Source organism: Hyaena hyaena, unplaced genomic scaffold (assembly GCF_003009895.1).
Source record: "Hyaena hyaena isolate Hyena2069 unplaced genomic scaffold, ASM300989v1 scaffold_329, whole genome shotgun sequence".
Classification (NCBI taxonomy): Eukaryota; Metazoa; Chordata; class Mammalia; order Carnivora; family Hyaenidae; genus Hyaena; species Hyaena hyaena.
Window position 1 is genome coordinate 966,040 of NW_024080960.1, and position 19,582 is coordinate 985,621.

The 19,582-nt window shown below is 36.5% G+C and overlaps 1 protein-coding gene across 2 annotated transcripts in view; it reads left to right on the forward strand.

Annotated features, from left to right (window-relative positions):
- The window catches only part of CEP135 (centrosomal protein 135), an 82,591-nt gene that overhangs the window by 24,812 nt on the left and 38,197 nt on the right, over nt 1–19,582 (forward strand). For both annotated transcript variants that reach the window (XM_039249059.1, XM_039249060.1), the window contains exons 11-14: nt 2,623–2,846; nt 8,011–8,163; nt 9,180–9,332; nt 12,180–12,257. In XM_039249059.1, the coding sequence (XP_039104990.1) occupies nt 2,623–2,846; nt 8,011–8,163; nt 9,180–9,332; nt 12,180–12,257 (608 nt within the window). The remainder of the gene's footprint in view (nt 1–2,622; nt 2,847–8,010; nt 8,164–9,179; nt 9,333–12,179; nt 12,258–19,582) is intronic.

Here is a 19,582-nt window from a genome sequence, read left to right on the forward strand (position 1 = left end):
GGAAACACATAAGAATTCTTCCACTCACTCATTCATTCAACAAATGTGTATGAGCCTGTTGTGTGCCAGGCTCTGTTCCAGGTACTGGGATATATAATAGTAAACAAAATATACAGTGCTCCTGCTCTTGCGGAGCCTTTCTTTGTTCTAGTTAGACAATTTAGTAGTGATTAAATGAAAATGCCAATTTGAGATGATAAGAGGTATTAAAATGGGGGAAAATACGCCAGAAGGTGGACTGACCCAAGGTCTCAGAGATAAGACACCAGCCAGATAAAGATTTGGGGCAGAGTTTTCCAGGCAGACGGAATGGTAAGAGCAGAAGCCTGCTGCCCTGAAACTCCATGTGTCTTTGGAAGTAAAAGGCCAGAGTGCTATGTTAAGAAGAGGCTATATTCTAGGCTCTTTTGCATCCATGTGGATAATCTATTTGACCCCTTCTCTCCTTACTGGCTGTAAGCCTTGAGCACATTACCTAACTTCTTTATGCCTTAGTTTCCCTGTCTGTGGGGTTAATGATGGCATCTACCCAAAAGATTCTTGTGAAGACTAAATGGGTTAATACTTTAAAGTGCTTAGACCTGTGTATAGAAGTTTGCAGTTTACTTCCTTTCATAGCTAGCTATGGCCTATCATTTCAGTGTGATCTTTCAGATATATGAAACTCCCTGTTTTTCTGTGTTGGCGAATGCACCCCCCTGCCAAAAATCCAGGCACAGGTCAACCCAAATATTTACCCTCTATACATTTACACTTGAACAATTAAGCACTGCATGTGTATGCACCAGACACATCAATAGTACTGTAAATTAGATGGTCCTGAACCTTAGCAGCACATTCAGTGATATATGGAAATCTTACTCTATATTTCTTACCCTTTGATTTCCTACTGTCTGCGGGAAACATTTCAAATGTTTTCCATGTTCAATAAACCTGTGACTCTCATTCCACTTCCCATTCTGAGTAGGCAATCTTCAGGTTCCCTAAGAGAATGGAAGCCATCAGGGAAGCCTTCTGTCAGTTTCCTGTCCCCAGATCTTAAATTGTCCATCTTTATCTTCCCTCCTGTAACTATGGAAGTCTGTCTCTTAGGAAAGGCCACTGCCTCCATCTGTTTTCTGGATCTCTAATTTTAAAACCTTACATATTAATTGTCTCCTTTCCATAATTTTAGTCTGTACTGTTTTTGTCCATTGGCATTTAAACATGCTCACCTGATATGTTTCCTGAGGCAAGGGAAGCAAAAGAAAAAATAAACTATTGGGACCACATCAAAATAAAAAAACTTCTCCATAGCAGAGGAAACAATCAACAAAACTAAAAGGCAACCTGTGGAATGGGAGAAGATATTAGCAAACGACATATCTAGTAGAGTTAGTATCCAAAATATATTAAGAATTTACAAAACTCAACACCCAGAAAACAAAAAATCCAGTTAAAAAGTGGGTAGAAGACATGAATAGACATCTTTCTAAGGAAGACATATAGATGGCCACAGACACATGAAAAGATGCTCATCAGGAGTGCCTAAGTGGCTCAGTCGGTTAAGTGTCTGACTTTGGCTCAAGTCATAATCTCATGGTTCATGGGTTTGAGCTCCACATCAGGCTCTGAGCTGTTGTTGTGGAGTCTGCTTGGCATTCTCTCTCTCCTCTCTGCCCCATCCCGTCATGCGTGCACTCTTCTCTTTCTCCTCTTTCTCTCAAACTAAGAAAAAGAAAAGATGCGCATCATCACTTACCATCAGGAAAATGTTAATTAAAACTACAATGAGATACCATCTCACACCTGTCAGAATGGCTAAAATCAACAACACAAGAAACAACAGGTGCTGGTGAGGATGTGGAGAAAGGGGAATCCTCTTGCACTATTTGTGGGAATGCAAACTGGTATAGCCACTGTAGAAAACAGTATGGAGTTTCCTCAAACAGTTAAAAATAGAACTACCTTATAATCCAACAATCATACTACTAAGTATTTACTCAAAGAATACAAGAATATTCAAAGGGATACATGCACCCTGATGCTTATAGCAGCATTATCTACAATAGCCAAATTACGGAAAGAACCCAAATGTTTATTAACTGGTGAATAAAGAAGAGGTGGTGTATCTATACAATGGAATATAAAAGAATGAAATCTTGCTGTTTACAACATGGGTGGAGCTAGGGAATATTATGCTAAGTGAAATAAGTCAGAGAAAAACAAATACTATATGATTTCATTCATATGTGGAATTTAAGAAATAAAACAAATGAACAAATGGAAAAAGAAAGGCAAACCAAGACAGACTCTTGGGGTGTCTGGGTGGCTCATTTAGAAGAGCATGAGATTCTTGATCTTGGAGTTGTGAGTTCAAGCGCCATGTTGGGTGTAGAGATTACTTAAAAATAAAATCTTTTAAAAGAAAAAGAAAAACTGATCATTACCAAGAGGAGGTGGGTGGGAGAATGGGTTAAATAAGTGATGGTGATTAAAGAGTGCACTTGTCATGATGAGCACCAGGTGATATACAAAAATAAATGACTTTTAGTAGCTTATATTCTAAAACTTATTGATATAATTTATTTGGCTAATTGTAAAATGTATATCCAACACTTTTATTATTTAACTAATTTACAGAAAGAGAACTTACTCTGGAAGTTGAAAGGATGAGGCTAGAACATGGAATAAAACGTCGTGACAAGTCACCCTCTCGTTTAGATACATTTCTGAAAGGTATAGAAGAAGAACGAGATTTCTATAAGAAAGAGCTGGAAAGACTCCAACATATAATACAGCGAAGATCTTGTTCTACAAATTATTCTACACGTGAAAAAATTCCAATATTTAAAACACTAGAAAAGGTAATACCTCTTTTTAAAGATGATTAATAGGCAAGAGTGAATTTTTATGAATAAACTTTTCTGGTGTTATTGTATTAAATATAACTTTATTCACACTTGCTTTTTAAAAGTTTTTCTTAATTTTGATTCTTGTTTTCTTACATGACCTATACTGTAGGGACACTGCATTTATTAGGAAAACTACTTAAGAACAAAGTATAACATACTGATTTTTGTAAATTAAGGAAAGATTGAATAGCTCATTAAATGTATAGGGTAAGTGCAGGGACATCTGGGCTTCCAGAAACTGGAACCAGTAATTCATGCTACTGGACATTTCCTTTCTTTCTATCCTTTCCTCTTATTATCAGCTGCGTTTTCTTTCTCAAAGCAAAATGGCTTTGTCCACATGGCAGACAACATGGCTTCCTACTATTCCCAGCCTTGGACTAGTCAGGAAGGTGGGTCCCATTGTACACACCAGACATCTTCCATGTTAACCATGCAGCAGAGGGAAGGTAGAGGGTATGAGTGTCAGGCAGATCATCCCATTTGTCTACTATAACCACATTTATAAGCTGTTAATCTAAAACTAGGTAAAGTTAACCGTGGTTCATGAGAGATTAAAATTGTGTAACTCTGTTTTAGGTCTCAGTTATTTTCAGTGTTTTATGAGTATAATTTGAATTCTTCATTAAGTGTTTCTTTTTTTTTTTTTTTCCTTTTTTTTTAAGCTTTGGAGCTACAGGAGTCCTGGAGGCTTATGACGCTAACATTATCTACACACTAGATAAAATTAGGGGTAGTTGGGAGTAAAGCTAAAACTCAAAACATTTCATTTCAAATATTTAAAAATATCAGGTCATTGTGACATATACATGAAGATAATGGGTTTAAAAAATTCAGACTTGGCTGAATTTACTTGTTTCATCATCTTTTTCCTGAAGATCCTGTGTCCATTGTCAAATGGTTTTGGATTGTTTTTATGATTAGACTCTATTTTTTAACCCCATTGGCTAATGACTGAATTTGATTTACTGGTGTCACTAGAAACACTATCTATGTTGTCTGTTACAAGCAGAGGGAATTGGTGGGAAAATATTGTGTAAGTTAATTTATGTGTTACTGAGTTGTTTTTTAAGCCCCATACATACTTAAGGCTCAGAAAAAATAAATCCCTGAATTGATCACCTTCATTGCGTAGGAGAATCTTCCACAAAATGGTTGATTAGTTTAATCAAGTATTTATTAAATAAAACTGAGTAGGAAAATATCTCAAAGCTTTTAACCTAAAGATTTGATTTCATTAACTCCTTGAGTGGGATTCACAATTGAAAAACAAATGAGAGATATTGGTATTAGGAGAGACTTTTATCCCCTTCAACTTATTTTCTTAAAATGTTCTAGTGTTATCTGACTCAAAGAATTCACTTTCTAAAGTTTAGAAAGTTAGAGTATTCAGAGCATTTTGGAATTCTCATAGTAAGTTGGGAGAATGGTCGGGAATCGTGGGTGTGTAAGTGACTGAAGTGGGTGGAGGGTAAAACAGTTGTGATTCCTGGGCACTAGAGAGTGCATCTGCACCTCAACGTGGGTATTTTCAATATGTTTAGAAACTACATGGCAAACAACAAAGATCTCCCTGAAGCCAGTTTGGTTCAAGCTGTGAGTTTTCAACTCCTGCTTTACAGCATACTGTTAGGCACAGTTTCTTGGGATTGCAGTAACTCGGGGGAAAAATTGTTCTTTTTAATATCAGTGATCTTTGTCAAAAATACACCTGTTGATTCTCTGCTGTTTGTTGGGTGGGCACTGCCTCTTCTTACCTCATACTCACTATGGTTCCAGTTGTAAGTTTTGGGTATAGTAGTAGTGGAAAGGGTTTTAGAGTTGGAGGCCTGATAGAAGTTACAACTCCACAAACTGTTGTTATGACCTTGGACAAGTTCCCTCACTTCATGGAACCCGTTTCCTCATTTGCAAAGTGGGGAACGTAGCTCAACCTCTTATAAAGGTTACATGAGATCATTAGGGCCCAGCATAACACCTAGTTCCTAGTAGATATTTCATGTTATTATTTGCTGATTCAAAGCACATTAGGTCTAGGTACAAAGTTAGGTTCAGTTGAGCAGATACATACTGAGTGCCAGCTATGAACTAAGCACTGGACATGAGATGAAGACATAGTTACTGTGCTCATAGCCTTTAGTATTTTGCATGTGTGTGTGTATGAGCTTGTATATGTGTGTGGTAGGAACGATGAAGTGGTATAAGGGAGTTATTAACAATTACTTATGAACACAAATATAAATATCTGCATATTTATGTCCATACAGGGTATATTTAGAAAAGAGCTAGAGTTCCTGCTTAAGAAGGCCAAATGAATGGATAAAGAAGATGTATATATATACACAATGGAATATTATTCGGCCATCAAAAAGAATGAAACCTTGCCATTTGCAACAATACGGATGGAACTAGAGTGTATTATGCTAAGGAAAATAAGTCAGTCAGAAAAAGACAAATACAATATGATTTCAGTCATATGTGGAATTTAGGGAATAAAACAGATGAATATATGGGAAGGGAAAAAAGGAGGGAAGCAAACCATAAGAGTCTCTTAACAATAGAGAACAAACTGAGGGTTGATGGAAGGAAATGAGTGGGAGATGGGCTAAATGGGTGATAGATATTAAGGAGGGGACTTGTGATGAGCACAGGGTGTCATATGTAATTGATGAATCACTGAATTCTACTCCTGAGACCAATGTTACACTGTATGTTAACTAACTAGAATTTACATAAAAAATTGGGGGGAGGGGGTGGAAAGGCCAGTCACTAATGTTAGAGAATTCGTACATTTTACCAAGTACCATGCTAGGCACTGAAGATGTGGTAATAGCAGACAACTACTGTGTCCCTCATGGAGCTTACATTTTAGTGCTAAAGATGTGTACTAAACACATAATCATGTTGGTAACTTTATAAGCTCATTTATAGTGTTAGTGAAGAAAAGATAAAAGATGATTTCATAATGCTCTGAGAATACATACAGGGAGATCTAAATTAGATTGGAGGAACACTTGGATGGCTCAGTCAGTTGGGAATCTGACTCTTCATTTCAGCTCAGATCACGATCCCAGGGTTGTGGGATTAAGCCCCATGTTGGGCTCTATGCTGAATGTGGAATCTTCTTTTTTTTTTTTTTTTTAAATGTTTTGTTTATTTCTAGGAGAGAGAGAGACAGCGTGAGCAGGGGAGGGTCAGAGAGAGAGGGAGTCACAGACTGTGAAACAGGCTCCAGGCTCTGAGCTGGCAGTCAGCACAGAGCCCGACGCGGGGCTCGAACCCACGAACCGCGAGATCATGACCCAAGCGAAAGTCAGACGCTTAACCGACTAAGCCACCCAGGCGCCCCTGAATGTGGAATCTTCTTAAGATTCTCTTTCTTTCTCTCTCTGCCCCATCCCCTGCTTGTACTCTCTCTCAAATTAAAACAATTTGTATATGTATAAATAAATAAATATTTTAGATTGGTCAATCCGAAGACTCCTTAGAGAAAGTCACATTTAAGCTGAAACCTAGACAGTAATAAAAATAGACTTGTCAAATTTTTTTTTTTTTAATGTCCCAACTTTCTTTATAACCAAGACCCCCAGTTCCCACCCCACCCCAGATATTCAGCTTAGCTTTGGGGGAGAAGCTGCATGAGCAGTGACACTTCTGCCAAGCTTGCAGCTCAGGGAGATGTGCAAAATGAGTCCCTCGCTTCTGGGCTTTTGCCGTACTGCTGAATTTTGTTAGCTGTGGCCCTCTCTCTGTGTGGCTCCAGTGCAGTGGGACAATACAAGTCTCAGCTCTGCTTCGTTTTAGTGCTCAATGGTCACATCTGCAGGACTGTCAAATCTTTATTCACAGAAGTTTCCGTTTATTTTTTTTATTTTTTATTTTTTACAAATAGTTTATTGTCAAATTAGTTTCCACATAACACTCAGTGCTCATCCCCACAAGTGTCCTCCTCCATGCAAACCACCTCCTTTCTGTAAGATATTTTTATGTAGATATGGTTAGGTTACAGATTTTCTCTTATAGTTATCTAAGCCTTAATTAAGTCCTCAAACTCTAATCTGCTTTTGTCCTATAAAATGTCATTTTAAAGTGTCCAGATAACTAATCTCACCCATTATGCCTTGATTTTGCTTGCTTAACCAAAAAGATAACTTATTTCCAAGTGGCAGGTTAGGGGTACTTACAGATACCAAGTCTATGTTGGACATGGTTATGTGCACAGTAGATACTGATATCATAGATCAGAATGCTTTCCAGTGTACCAGATTATCAGATTATCTCAACCTGGGGCTTCTGCAATTAGTACATTAATGCTAAGATATCTTAGATTCCAAGTTGACATTTACCACCTTTATTTTCCACTATAGTTGTGAAGATAGTGGGTCTTTTGAATTGGACTAGAACAATAAACCTAATCCTGTTTTAGAAATGTTGGAAGTAGTTGCTTATTTGATGAACATCCTTAATGTATACTCCCAGTAGAAATATTTATATTTATCTCTGCAAAAATAGACCTCACATAGGTTGGGACTGGAACAGGTGGGGAGGTTGGTGTGGCTGGGAAACTGTTCTTAGATTCAGTAAAACAAAACAAAAAACACCAAAGAAACCCCTGAGGAATATGCTAGGCTGTAATAGTTAACTTGCAGTGGGTAAGTAGGCACACACATACCCTCCTAGTTCCTCCCCTGGAGTGGGTTGTAATCTAGTGGTTCCCAGTAGTTAGCTTGCATGCGAATCACATGGAGGGCTTGATAAGCCATAGTTACTGGGCCCTGTGTCCATAGTTTCTGATTCAGTCTGTCTGGGGTGGGCCTACAGAACTTGCATATCTAACAAGTTCCTTGTTACTGTTATAAACAACTCCAGGAGGACATCTGAAGCATCTGATGGGACCTGATCAAGTGGTATCATTGGCACTAGGGACCCTTCCTGGGCATTTGAAGGCTAGGAGATTTGCCCCAATACTGCCTGCACTCTCATCTCCTGTTCTCAAAAAATTGTGTGCTTTTGATCTGTTAGCATTATTTAGTCACTGTCATTACCAGCATCCTGTGACAACCATATGGTGATAATTATAACAAATGATAACTTCTGTTTTTAAATTGTGTTTCAGGGTGATTACAACTCAGAAATTCATCTGATCATGAGAGAAAGAGATGAACTTCAGCGTATGCTGGAAAGATTTGAAAGACATATGGAGGATATACAGTCCAATGTTAAATTATTAACAGCAGAAAGAGATAAACTAAGTGTCTTATATAATGAAGTAAGAAATTGATTAAGCCAACAAATTATATCCAACAGTTTAACTCTAAGGGAACAGTATAAATCTTTTAAATTACTGTAATATATGTACCTTGTGATACTCCTTCATAATTAGAATTTTCTATTACTGTCATCCTTTTCCTAAAGCAAAAATTTCTATTATTTTTTCATATTTATTCTTCCTCTTTTCCAGTTCTATGTGTCAGGTCTATTAGAGATAATCTCTTCTAAAATTACCTGGAACAGATCTTAGCCTGACTCTGAGCCAAGTTTATCCTTGGGATTCAGACATGTTAGTAGTCTGTCACACAGTGGGTAGCACCCATGATTTGGTATATTTGCTCCACACCAATCTCCCATGAAATTCCACTGCTACTTTGAGAGAGGGAGAAGGAAATGTAAGTTAAAAGGTTAAGTTGAGGGGCGCCTGGGTGGCTTAGTCTGTTAAGCATCCGACTTTCGCTTAGGTCATGATCTCGCGGTTCCTGGGTTCGAGCCCCGCATCGGGCTCTGTGCTGACTGCCAGCTCAGAGCCTGGAGCCTGTTTCAGTCTGTGACTCCCTCTCTCTCTGACCCTCCCCTGCTCACGCTGTCTCTCTCTCTCCTAGAAATTAAAAAAAAAAAAACAAAAAAAACATTAAAAAAAAATAAGAGGTTAAGTTGAATACGCTGTTTTTACTTTTGAAGCTTTTTTTGGAATCTCCAGCTGCAAATTGATTCATTTCTGGGCTTTCCCCACTGTTGGCTTGGATTTCCGCTTTCTTGAGTCTGCTTGCTTAATTACTAATAGTCCATCTGCTCTCTGGTTTCCAAAATTCTGTAGCTTGCATTTCCTCTCAATCTCTTTGTCTTTTTGATTTTTTTTTTAATTGTTGTTTTTATTATTTTAATCCCTTTACTCATTTTGTTTAGATTTGGGACGAGAGCAAAGGTAGCATGTGTGTAGTTTGCCTTTTTTTTTTTTCACATGGGAGCATATCCAAAGCATTTTTTATTTATATCTTTTAATTCTTTAAGGCTCAGGAACAGTTACGTGCACTAAGACAAGAATCCACCCAAACCACAGTCTCCCATAATTTTATTAGTCTTATGGAAAAGGAAAAAGAACTTGCATTATCTGACTTAAGAAGGATTATGGCAGAAAAAGAAGCTTTAAAAGAGAAGTTAAAAGTAAGTAATAAGATCAACTTATTTTTGAAAGGAAACTTATGGAGAAAATGGAGGTCTTTCTAAATATATTTTCCTGTAAAGTGATTACTTAGAATGTACAACTAGATTAGGAGGTTGGCAAACAATGACACATGAGCCAAATCCATTGTGTTTTTGTATGACCATGTGCTAAGAATGATTTTTACATTTTTAAGTCCTGTAAAAAGTATTTCATGATACACAAAAACAATGAAATTCAAATGTCATGTCTTCTTTATTATCATCATGCTGGTGGGTATGAAGTAGTATCCATTGTGGTCTTGATTTGCATTTCCTTGATAGCTAATAATTATCAGGCCTCTATTCATATGCTTATTTAGCCATTTGTATATCATCTTTGAAGAAATGTCTATTCATTGCTTTGTACATTTTTACAGTGGGTTGTTATTGGACTGTAAAAGTATTTTATATACTCTTAGTACAAGCTCCTTATCAGATATATGATTTGTGAGTATTCTCCCCCATTCTATGGCTTGCTTTTTCATTTTCTTAATGGTGTCCTTTAAAGCACAGGGGTTTTTAATTTTGATAAAGTCCATTTTGTGTATTTTTTTCTTTTGTCGCTTGTGCTTTTGGTGTCCTATTTAGACACACAGTATTTTATATTTTATAATCTCCAAAAAATATGTTAATGTACATAGAGCACTTAATAGAGTTCAGAACATTATAAGAACTCAACATAGCTATTATTTTTACTATTATGGACTGTGTAGTTTACTTTCAGTAGATATTATTGAATTAATGCTTAGAAATCAATAGCTAAAGTTAGGAATGAGGACATTAAAACATTATAATGGTAGTCTTCATGTCATACATTTTCAGTTAAAATTTTACCCCAACAGAATACTTTTAATTGGGATCTTTTGGAATACTGCCTTCCAGAATGTGCTTTCTTATAAAAATAAGTGTTAAAATTACCAAATGGAAAACTTCTGTGCAATATGGCAACTTTTAGCACAAGCTACTGATCTATTCTTTTCCGTATTTGTTGAAAGGACCAAGGAATGTAAAAATAGGAATAAAAAATGCAGTAGCACTCAAAGATAGAAAAAGTGATATTCTATTACCAGAACCTTTCTAGATTGTAGGAGGTAAGATTTATGAGTTAATAGTAGGTCTTTTACTTAAAACTAACCATCTCAATCCTTAAGCTTCCTCTTGTAATTAATTTCCTCTTATTCTTTTACCCACACAGATGTCAAACTAGGCGGCATCACTGACTCCTCTCTCCCTTAAAGCTCTTCTCTCTCAATCAGTCACCAAGTCCTATCTGTGCTACCTCTTAAATAATATTTAACATTTATTAAGCCCTTTTCATGTGGGAGGCTCTGTTCTAAGTGCTTTTTACATGGCTTCCCTTAGCAAATCATCATAATTGCCTTTTCAGATAGCTAATGCTTACAGATGTGGTCTCTGAGTTACAGTGAGTTTAAATACTGTGTCCAAGATCACCTAACTATAAAGTCACATGGAGTCTGGCTCCTGAGCTCACATTAGTTCCTCTTGAATCTGTCTACTTCTTTCTATTACTCCTCTGCCATCCTCTTCTGGCCATTATTCTCTCTCCACTGTATTTATGTATTAGCAGCCTCTCAAATCTATATTTTATACTGAAGTTAGAGTCATCTTTCAGAGATAAAAATCTGATCATATCATTTCCAATTTAAAATCTGTTAACTGTTTTCAAAGACTTCAGTGATTGGATCTTGCCTACTTCAAGGTCTTGCCTTCTTTTTCCCAAACTTATTTCCTCCATTTCCCACCCCTCATTTTCATGACTCCAAGCTTAATGGACTTTTTCTTGTCCCAGTTTTCTACATAGGCTATTGAAAAACCATTTACCTCTTTGAGTACCGTCACATGGCTGATTCCAACTCATCCTTTAGAGCCAGGTTAAACATCATTTCCTCACATAGGAAATGAACTTTAAGCTCTAGATTGCCTTTCAATATGTTGCATAAAGTTCCTTTTCCTAGCAGAATATTCATGGTTTTATAAAGTGTCTTGTTTAAGGTTTGTCTTTTCTACTAGACTTTAGTAACTATGACGTCAGAGGCTTAATCCATTTTATTCACTATGTATTCCTAATACCTTGCTTGGTGGTTGGTATATAGTACGTACTCAGTACTCGTTGAAGGATTTAATAAACAAAAAATGAATACACATTCACACAGCACAGTGACCTTTCCAACCAGGTATGTAATCCAAACATCGGGTGTCTGTCTGTTTTTAATAAGTAACATGGATAGAAGTATGAATCCACACAAGAAAAATTCTCAGAGAACATAGCTTATATCACTTGTCCTACACGTAGCATCAGCAATAGTTGGATAAAGTAACACAACCGTAGAAATAGCATTGGTTTACACTGTTGACCAGCCCATTGTTGAAATTCTGATCGCTTGCATGGCCCTGTAGTATTATGTTCCTTTGTCATTGTGAATTTTTCTTTGCACTCTGTTCCTCTGACATCTCTCACTAGGGGCATACTCATGATCTTACTTAACCTGCTGGGTTTTTTCCCTTTATAGTTGTGCTAATGGATTGGCCTATATAAATCTTTAAAACAAATCCATACCATTCTGTGTCTTTTGTTACAGTTACACATGGAGGTAGAATATAAAAGATAAGAAACTCCTGTCCCTCTTTTCTTTCAACCAAAAGTATTATTGTAAAATGTCTAATGATTTCCTTTCTAAAACATTTCCATATTTTAAAAAGACAAATAGAATAGTGCTATAGACTTGTTTACTCTGGTAATTTTGTTATCTGATATGAATGAATATCTTCTATACAATTCTTTTTCAGAATCTCCAGGAAATGAGTATTTTTGAAAAATCAAAATTAGAAAAAACTATTGAACATTTGACACGTGTTAATCATCAGGTAATTATCAAACTGGATTTGGAGTTTATTGTGTTGTATGAATAGCTATTTCATTATATATTCAATATACTATACTATAGACGCCCCTATATTATATGTTTTTAAAATTACAAAGTATTGGGGCACCTGGGTGGCTCAATTGGTTAAGCATCTGACTTTGGCTCAGGTCATGATCTCACAGTTTGTGAGTTAGAGCCCCACCTCGGGCTCTCTGCTGTCATACAGAGCTCACTTCAGATCCTTTGTCTCCCTCTCTCTGCCCTTCTCCAGTGCATGCTCACTCTCTCTGTCAATCTCTCTATCAAATAAACATTTAAATAAAAGACAGAATTACAAAATAGTGTGCTAGAATGCTGTATAACAGTTATTTGGAATGTGTACTTTGACGCTGACTACTTGGGTTCATATCCATCTCTGTTACCTGTTACCTGTAGGTAAGCTACTCAAATTTTCTCTCCCTCAGTTTCTTTATTTGTAAAATGGGAATGGTGCTAGTACTTAATTCTTAAGCTTTTGTGAAGATTAAATGAGTTAATATATGTCAAGGACTTAGGAGGGTCACTGACATGTTGTAAGCCTCAGTAGGTATTAGTTACGATTATTGCTGTTTTGTTCTTTTTAAAAAATCATTATACAGACAGGGAGGAAAAAATGAAATTTGTTTTCATTATTGCTTTTTCCCTCTATATAGTATTTTTAATAAATTGATATGTGTTCTGGAAGTCATTTTTTTCTTGGTATTTCATTTTGGCTAATTTCCTTTACTGTGTCTTCACTGTTTTTATTTACCATGTCTACTAATTCTGTCATCTGTTTCTATCAACTTTGGGTCAGTTTGGTTTTTTTCACCCCATCATGGGCTATATTTTCCTGATTCTTTGCATTCCTGGTAACTTCAGATGTCAGATGTTGTGAATTTCACCTTCTTGGTTGGTGGATTCCTATAAATATTTTTGAGGTTTGTTCTGGGATATAATTAAGTAGATGAAAGTAGCTTGAGCCTTTTCAGTTTTGCTTTTAAGCTTCTTTAGGTGGGACCAGAGTAGCATTTAGTCCTGGACTGATTTTGTTCCACTGCTGGGACAAAACCATTTGAGTACACTGTGTATTGCCCCATGAAATCTGAGGTTTTCAAATGACTCTTGGGAACAGGAATTACTCCAGGCCTACATTATTCCCTTTAACTTTTTGACATTTTTTTTGTCTGGCCTTGGGTAGCTTCCTCTATTGAGCTCTGATCTCAGGGTGTACCTTTAAAAGATCTCTGGAGCTTTTAGCTCTCCTCCTATATATGCTCTGCAAACCCTAACTGCGACCTTCCTTGATTCTCAGTCTTATCTTCTGAACTTAGGGGAATGACTAGCCTTCACCTGAGTTCCTTTCCCTGTGCCACAGCTTGGATTTTCTTGAAGCAGTAAGCTCGTAGGGCACATCTCATTTGTTTCTTGTCCCTCAAGGGTCACTGTCCATCATTGCTTGATGTTAAGTGTCTGGAAAATCATCATTTCATGTATCTTGTTCAATTTTTAATTATTTCAGGTAGAAGGGTCCCTGTCACTACATCTTGCCCAGAAGCTGAAAGTGAGAATTAATGAACTGAAAAATAGACCTAAAGTACTAGAAGTCATTGGAAAGAGATTGGGTTATAGAAAATGTAAAATAAGTTAAAGCCTTAGAGAATAACGTGAGAAAGTCTCAGATGTATTTAGTCACAATTGTAGGAAAATGCAATAGAACATGAGACAGGTAGTATTTGAAAAGATAATGACTGATAATTTTCTAGGTATTTTAAAGACACAGGAATCCTCAGATTCCAAACGGACAGTGAATGCTGGGAGTATGACAAATCCCAAAGAAGATAAATAAAAAGAAAATCCATACTATTTTAATAGAGATGAGCAATGTAAAATACGTATGAATTTGCAGGACCTTTATGAAAAATATTATACAGCCTTATTGAAAGATATTAAAGAAGATCTAAATAAGTGGAGAGCTATATCGGGTTTATAAAAAGGTGACAGACATCATGTTTATAAAAAGAATAAATTCTCTTCAAGCTGATCTATAGAATTGATGTAATTCCAGCTGAAATCTCAAGAAGGTGATGTGCGTGTGTGTGTGTGTGTGTGTGCGCTCGCACGTGTGCGTGTGAGAAAATCAACAATAGATTTTAAATTTTACATGGAAACAAAGAGCTAAGAATCACAAAGAGATTTTAAAGAAGACCGTGGGTGGAACTTACCCTACCAAGTATGAAGCCTTTAGAGTCAGTAATTAATATAGAGTGGTAGATCACAAGGATTAAAAGAGAATGATAAAATCCAGTAGATAGTAAACCTAGAAATATATGAAAACTTGATATATCAAGGACTCAGATCAATGGGAAAAGAAAGGATTATTTAGTAATTGTTTCTGGGACAGTTGGCTATTCACATTATATGTGTATTAAAAAGGAATTAGAGGGCACTTGGGTGGCTCAATTGGTTGAGTGTCGATTCTGGATTTCGGCTCAGGTTGTGATCTGGTTTGTAGGATCAAGCCCCACTTGGGACATGCTGACAACCCAGAGCCTGCTTTTGGGATTCTCTCTCTTCCCCTCTCTCTGCCCTTCGCCCACTCATGTGCATGTGCTCTCTCTCAAAAATAAATAAACTTTAAAAAAAGAAAAAAAGGAATTATATTCTACCTCAAATATACCATACCCAAAAATCAGTTCAAGTTTACTTGAAATTTTGAATGTTCAGGGCGCTTAGGTGGCTCAGTCAGTTGGGTGGCCGAATTTGGCTCAGGTCATGATCTCACTGTTTGTGGGTTCGAGCCCCACATTGGGCTCTGTGCTAGCAGCTAGCTCAGAGCCTGGAGCCTGTTTCAGATTCTGTGTTTCCCTCTCTCTCTGACCCTCCCCTTCTCACGCTGTCTCTCTCTCAGAAATAAATAAAACATTAAAAAATTTTTTAAAAAAAGAAATTTTGAATATTCAAGAAATAGTGACAAGTTTTGAAAGAAAATACAGGAGAAAATATTTTTGATGTTGGGGAAATAATAATAACAGCAATCATTTATATAGCATTTACTCTGTGTCAGGCACTTTGTTAACATTTTATGTAATTTTAATTCTGATAACAACCATAGGAAGTAAATGCTAATGTTATCCTTATTTTGTAAAGAAACTGAGGCAGAAGGGAAATTTACCTAACATCACACAACCAACAATTGTCTGTGCCAGAATGTATGCTCCTAAACAAAAATGAAAGGAAACATAAATAGGGCCATATTGACAAAAACTTGGTTTTTTGTCACTTGGTTGTTCACCAAATAGCCATAAATTGAAAAGACAAGCCACTGAGAGAATGTGCTGTACATTTAACCTAGAAAAAAAAACAAGACGTGAATTGACACTTTATGGCAGAAGAAATTACAAATGTTTAATAAACATTAAATGGGGTTCTATCTCAGTAATAGCAGAAATACAAATTAAAACTAAAGTGAAAACATTTTACATCTATCAGAAAATTGTATCACATCAGAAATTAACAAGTTATAACACATTATTTAACAAATATGTGTTGTGTCAGGAAGTGCAAACTGATACCCCTTTGGTGGGTATTTTGGCATTACTTAGCATTCATTCTATGATCCAGCAAATCCATTTCTAGACATGAATCCTGCTTGGAGGTCAACAAACTGTGGTCCCCAGAACAATTGTGGCCTCTAATCTGTCTTTGTAATAAAGTTTTTATTAGAACACAGTCATGTTCATTTGTTACACATTGCCTGTGGCTGTTTTTATATTACAACGAAGTAATGGCAGCAGACCATAGGGCTCACAAAGCCTAAAATAATTAACTCCCTGGTAGAAAATGAAAAACAAACTTGATGTCAGTTTTGAGGAAAATATAAATGGGGGTAGTATTTCATACAGTGAAGTATTACAAAGCAGTGAAAACGAATAATAGCTGCAAACATCAGTATGCATATATCTATGTCATATATATATATATGTCATATATATATGTCAAAGAACATACAGTATCTATGTAGAGTTCAAAAATATATAAACCTTAAGATGCCTGGGTAGCTCAGTTTGTTGTGCATCCAACTTTGGCTCAGGTCATGATATTACGGTTCATGAATTCTAGCCCCACATTGGGCTTACTGCTGTCAGTGTGAAGCCTGCTTGGGATTCCCTTTCTCCCTCTCTCTGCCCTTCCCCCCCCCCATCAAAAGTAAATGTTAAAAAATACATATATATACTTACATACACATATATAGATAGTTACATACACCTAAATTATATATTGTTTAGGGATCCATACTGTTCACAAGTATTTTAAAGGTTCAGATAATATATTTTTATGCCAGGTAATATAATAGATACACAAATGTTCTTTTTTTATTCTTTTTTTTTTAAATATTTTTATTTATTTCTAGGAGAGAGAGAGACAGCGTGAGCAGGGGAGGGTCAGAGAGAGAGGGAGATACAGACTCTGAAACAGGCTCCAGGCTCTGAGCTGGCAGTCAGCACAGAGCCCGACGCGGGGCTCGAACTCACGAACTGCGAGATCATGACCTAAGCGAAAGTCAGACGCTTAACCGACTGAGCCACCCAGGCGCCCCTCTTTTTTTATTCTTTATACTATACATGGACTCTTGTTTGTACAAAGAGTTTTGAAATATTTTTAATGCAAAATAACCCCACAAAAAGTTTCCGACTTCTTTATCTCCGAAACTACCACTCACAACCCCTAACTCCTCCTGTTGTTTACCTCCCTGTTTCTAAATAATGTACTTGTAATTGCTTAGTCTTACTTAATCGATTTAAGATTATTTAATGAATTTCTGTGATGTTAGATGATGACTTAGCACTCTTCCCTTTTTCTTCTGCCATTACTTCAAACATAATTTTATTACATAGTATACTTACCTTAGTAGTTACTGTCTATGTTATGACTTCTAATGGCTCATGGGTCAGCCATATGGGATAGCACCACTCTTGCCTTTTCTCTTACATATCTTCTTCCTGGAGTTAATAATTGCTTTTGTTTTGTTTCATTTTGCTTTTTGTCACTTTTCTGTTTTCATTAAACCGATTGCTAATTTTTGTTAAGAACGCCAACCGCTGCCCCATGCCTTTCAATATTTTTTGAATATTCAAACCCATCAATTCTGTTGTTTCCCGCTGAAAACTTTCCATCTTGAGCTTTCTATCTTCTTGTTCAGTTGTAGACAATGTCTTTCTCTTAAGAATTTCCTGTCTCCCTCTCCTGTATTGAATCTCATGTTTTCTTCTTGATTTTTCCCTTTATTCTGGTATAGGACATTCTCCAGTTTCCTGGAAAAGAATACATGGGAGGAAATTTTTTTGGTACACTACTTATCTGAAAATGCCTTTATTCAGATTTCATAATTGATCTATGATTCAGCATAGGTATATGGAAATCTAGATTAGAAAATTATTTTCACTAAAACTTTTGAACACTATTTTCCATTTTTAACTTTCTTTGAGATGCCTTATACTCTTCTGTTTCCTCGTCTTTTGTACATGTTTTTATTTCCTTTTTGTTGTTGTTTATTTTTGAGACAGAGAGAGACAGAGCATGAGCAGGGGAGGGGCAGAGAGCGAGGGAGACACAGAATCTGAAACCGGTCCCAGGCTCTGAGCTGTCAGTACAGAACCTGATGGGAGCTCAAACCCATGAACCGTGAGATCATGACCTGAGCTGAAGTTGGATGCTTAACCGACTGAGCCACCCAGGCACCCCAACATGTTTTTATTTCTGAAAACTTTTCTCCTTATCTCCGGTTTTTAATTTCTTGGGTAATTTACTATACTATTCTATTTTCTCTCTCTGGAACGTTAATTTTTTGTTTTTGTTTTTTAAAATAAGCTCTGTGCCCAACATGGGGCTTGAACCCTTGACCTCAAGATCAATAGTCACATGCTGTACCTACTGAGCTGGCCAGGTGCCCCTCTGGAACTTTTATTAGTTGATTTTGGTCCTCCTAAAGAGATCTGAGGTTCTTATCCTTTCTCCCTTATTTTCCTGTTGACTTTTTATTCTTTCTGGGACATTTCCTCAACTTTATCTTCTAAGTCTTCTATTGATTTATTTAAAAATTTTTATTTTTGCTTCCCAAGAAAAATTTCTAGAAAGAGGTGTGAGGAGCTCTCTGGTGTGTGATGGTCCCAGTGTAGATTTTTAGCCAATCTCCTTGTTCAATTCTCTTCCTGACCCCAACCCACCACTTGGTGCCATCATGTGTTGAGTTTCTTCAGGGCAAATCAGCTAGTTACTCATAAATATTACCTACTTTTGTCACTTTAGATCAGTGTTTCTCATGTGGGGTCAGTTCTGCCTCCTAGGAGATATTTGGCAATATCTGGAGAATTTGCAGTTGATATAACTAGGGCAGAAGGTGCTTCTCATACCTGGAAATACTGCTAGAAGGCCTCGCCTACTCAGAAGCCTGGGATGCTGCTAAACATCCTACAGTGCACAATGCACAGGTTGGCCCCTCCTCAGCAAAGGATTGCCTGGCTCCAAATACCAGTAGCTCCTAGTTTCAGAAACCTTGCTTTAGGTTATATCCTTCTTCCGCTCTGAGTCACTATTCTATCTACTTTTTGTCTTCCACAAATTATTGAAGTCACTCATCCACTCTTGTTCTCCTTCTTGTTCTCTATGCTCTTATGAGTGGGTAACTTTCTATTCCTTTACTGTCATTTTAGCACTGTTTCCAGATGGAGGAAATATGTGTGGTCAGTCTCCAGTTTTCACTGGAAGACTTCTGTTTATCACAAATATTTTTTTAGTTTTAAGTTTTACATATAGATCATTATTCCATTTAGAATTTATATGTAAAATAAAATTGAAATCTAGCTAATTTTCTTCTCTAATGAGTGGCTCTCCCAACTCTGTTTTTAAAGAGCTTTTTCTTTTCCCACTTCCCTAAAATGCTACCTTTTCTAAATTTACATCTGTGTATATGCATTTGTTCATCCATGTGAAATCCACACTGTTTTAATAGTAGCTTTCTAATTTATTCTGATATAAGGTAAGTCTACCTATGTTCTCCCCTAACCCCTACAATTTTTCCTATTTTCTTAACTTATTTTCCCTAAGTGAACTTTGGAATGAAATCTAAGCCACTTTCCCTGTTTTAAAAAGGTCCTGTTAGTATTCTTAATGAAATTTCACTGAATTTACCAGTTATTTCAGGAACTTTTGATACATTTCCAATATTGTATTTCCATTCAGAAACGTGTCTTTACATGAAATCCAGCTGTGTTTTATGTCCTTCAGGAAAATTTTATAGTTTCTTCA